At 51.6% G+C, this 2785-nt stretch overlaps 1 protein-coding gene across 1 annotated transcript; it reads left to right on the forward strand.

Annotated features, from left to right (window-relative positions):
- Positions 1-547: 547 nt before the first annotated feature.
- Positions 548-1817, forward strand: VOLCADRAFT_104089 (uncharacterized protein). Its single transcript, XM_002948856.1, has 3 exons — positions 548-700; positions 894-977; positions 1186-1817. Exons 1-3 carry the CDS (start codon positions 602-604, stop codon positions 1339-1341), a joined length of 339 nt encoding a protein of 112 aa, XP_002948902.1. The 5' UTR covers positions 548-601; the 3' UTR covers positions 1342-1817.
- The last annotated feature ends 968 nt before the right edge of the window (positions 1818-2785 follow it).

A 2785-nucleotide genomic window follows, 5' to 3' on the forward strand; every position in this document is an offset into this window, starting at 1 on the left:
CCGTTCACCCAACTGACAGTTCACCCAACTGACCGTTCACCCAACTGACAGTTCACCCAACTGACAGTTCACCCAACTGACCGGGTAACGTGTCTTTAACGATCGTTAATCGGTTGGTTCGGTTTATGAACCACGGTAGTGTTGAAAACGGTCGGTAACAGACGTGTTTATGCCATAGAGCATGTGAATGAGCCTATCCAGCACAACAAGCGCGTAGCAGTCGCCAAGGCGCCCCCTACCGCTATGCCCCGGTAGTTACTCGGCATGTTGGGGTCCTCGTTTTTGTGAATTGAGGTGAGGGCGGTACTCATTCACTGTCGTGGGAAGTCCCCTGCCGTCCTGATGTGGACTAGAAGCACGTGCAGCACCGGAGCAACCTGATTCACTTCCCGCCGTCGCCTGCCCCTACCACTACCCAACGCATCCGTTGTGGGCGGGGCCACATTTCGCTGGCCAGTACGGCTGGTACATCATTTAACATCTTGTGCTCTTGTCGTGCTACATAATGTTACAACCTATGCAAAACATTGGAAATATGATTTTCATGGAGAAGCGGCCACCAGTGTTATAAGTTTGTAATTTTGGACAAGGCTCGCAAGTAATGGTGCCTCCACCCAAACGCGTTGACTCTGTAGAGGCTCGCAATGCTACCAAACATCCTATAACATTCAAAGTTTCCTTTGACAACCATAAGGACAAGGTGGGGACACTTGCGTTCTTTCGGTGCTGTCTTACGCAAGCCTTGGCTGACGTCAGACGTGAAGTTTAACGGCATCGACCTTAATCAATCCGTATCTATCTATGTGTTGCCAATTTATTCTGAAGAGAGATGTCTTATTTCGCTTGTTAGGCACTGACTGAAGATGCCTCCCGCCGTTACGTTTTGCCTGCAGACGGAGATAACGGAGGAATACATTGTGCAACCTGGGCAGACTCACTTATTTAAGGAGAAAGTCCTGGACATGGGCGGCTGGCAGGTAGGTGGGTTGGGTGGTTGTCAACTTCCCAACCACGCCGAGCAGGATACCTGAATTGTGTACTCCCCTGACGGGGTAAGAAGATTGTTAGCTCTGCAAGCACCCTTGGTACACAAACTGACCGACTCCCTTGCTATCACTATCGAGCGCTTTTGCATCTTACCTGCGCTTTCGCTACCGCAACTGCCCTTCCTATACTTCACGGCAGGCGGTGGCTCCAGTACTGCGGGTGACTGCGGAAGGGTCGGCGGGGTCGCAGCTGTTGACCCCTTCTGTGACGGAGGTGGTTAAAGTGCTGCAAGTGGTAGCTGCGGGGGGGGACAGTGAGGGCGGCAACGACCTGCAGCTGACACAGACGCATTGACGATATTAAACTGGGCGACTTCAGTTAGCTTCCAGCTTTTCCGATGTCATGAGTTTTCAGATTTGGCGCGACTGTGGCCCTGTGATATGTGTGGCCGCAAGCCGCTTTGAGGATGGAGATGCTGCTGGGGAAGATGGCTGCTGTATGTGTTGGCCATCAGTCTGTAGAGGATGGCTTTTGTGCCGCCTGCTGATTTACCGCTGTATTGGATGCAGACAGAGTGCCACAGGTTTCGGCAAAGAGGGAGGAGGTCTAGAAACTGAAGGCTTGTAAGGCAGGGCTGCAGAGTCATTTGGCAGTTTCGGGGCCTGGGAGTTCCGGGGCCCAGTGGCAGGATGTTAGTAAGGAAAGGGCTTTACGTTTTGGCGTTCCGCAGCCACAGGTGGATGTGAAAGGACCTTTGGGGCAAAGGATGAGTAATGAGCTGAGACCATTCCTGAACCCCCAGCTGGCTATGTGATGTAACATGATGATGCAAATGTACACGCACTAAAGTTTGCACTGGGTATGCAGTAGATTGCTGCCATATAGGGTCATTGTTGCCGTATCAGGTCATGGTATTAGGCTGTGGAATCTACTGGTGGGTGAAACATATTGGTGGGTTTGGCACTACTGGTAACGCGCAACCATTGTCCCCGGGAGATCCCGATGGTGGAAGATATTGTGCCCCTAGTTGATGGATGGTGGTGACCTGGGATAAAGTTAACCTGCGAGCCGACCAGGAATGGAGTTGGGTCGCTGTCGACCCGGCAAATTCCGTTGGATGGTGGTGGTGGGTGCGGAACCTGAGCGATGCACTGAGAAGTTGACTAGGGTGACTGGATGAGGGTGCGCCGAAATACCGGGGAAGGCAGGGTTTCGCAGGGTAGCTGCCACGGGTAAAGATATACCCCCCTGTTTCACACATCTATATTGGTGATTATTTAATTACGTTACATTGTGCAGTTCATAATGTACTTCCAACCAAGGCAACCGTTAACTGGTCCTAGAGTTTTGACTCGTATGGGTTCGATGCACCTTTGGATGATAGCATGCATACGAACGCACACATCAGTATCATTGCAGTGATTAGGCTGCAAGATGTCGCGGTGCTGCGTGTGCCCCTTCATACACGGCACTGGCCTATCCTGCGGTGCCGCTGTTGCTGTTGCATTCTGGGCATATCACGGAATCTGCATTTGCCGATTGTACTTTTCTGAGATCGTGGTATAACAATTTGTATCGAGCAGGTATCTCAAGTTTGACCTAGGTTTGAATCGCAGATGAAGCGGTTTCTACTGAGCGGGAGGTGATGTGCTCCACGACCCCTGGTTACTATGTGGATGCTGCTGCCACCACACAGGGACCGTGAGGAAAACTAATGGTCGAGGACGTCCTCTACAGCGAGAAGAGGATAATTGTAGTATTCTGGGCATATCACGGGATCTGCATCCGCTGATCGGGA

Source organism: Volvox carteri (assembly GCF_000143455.1).
Source record: "Volvox carteri f. nagariensis unplaced genomic scaffold VOLCAscaffold_12, whole genome shotgun sequence".
Taxonomy (NCBI): Eukaryota; Viridiplantae; Chlorophyta; class Chlorophyceae; order Chlamydomonadales; family Volvocaceae; genus Volvox; species Volvox carteri.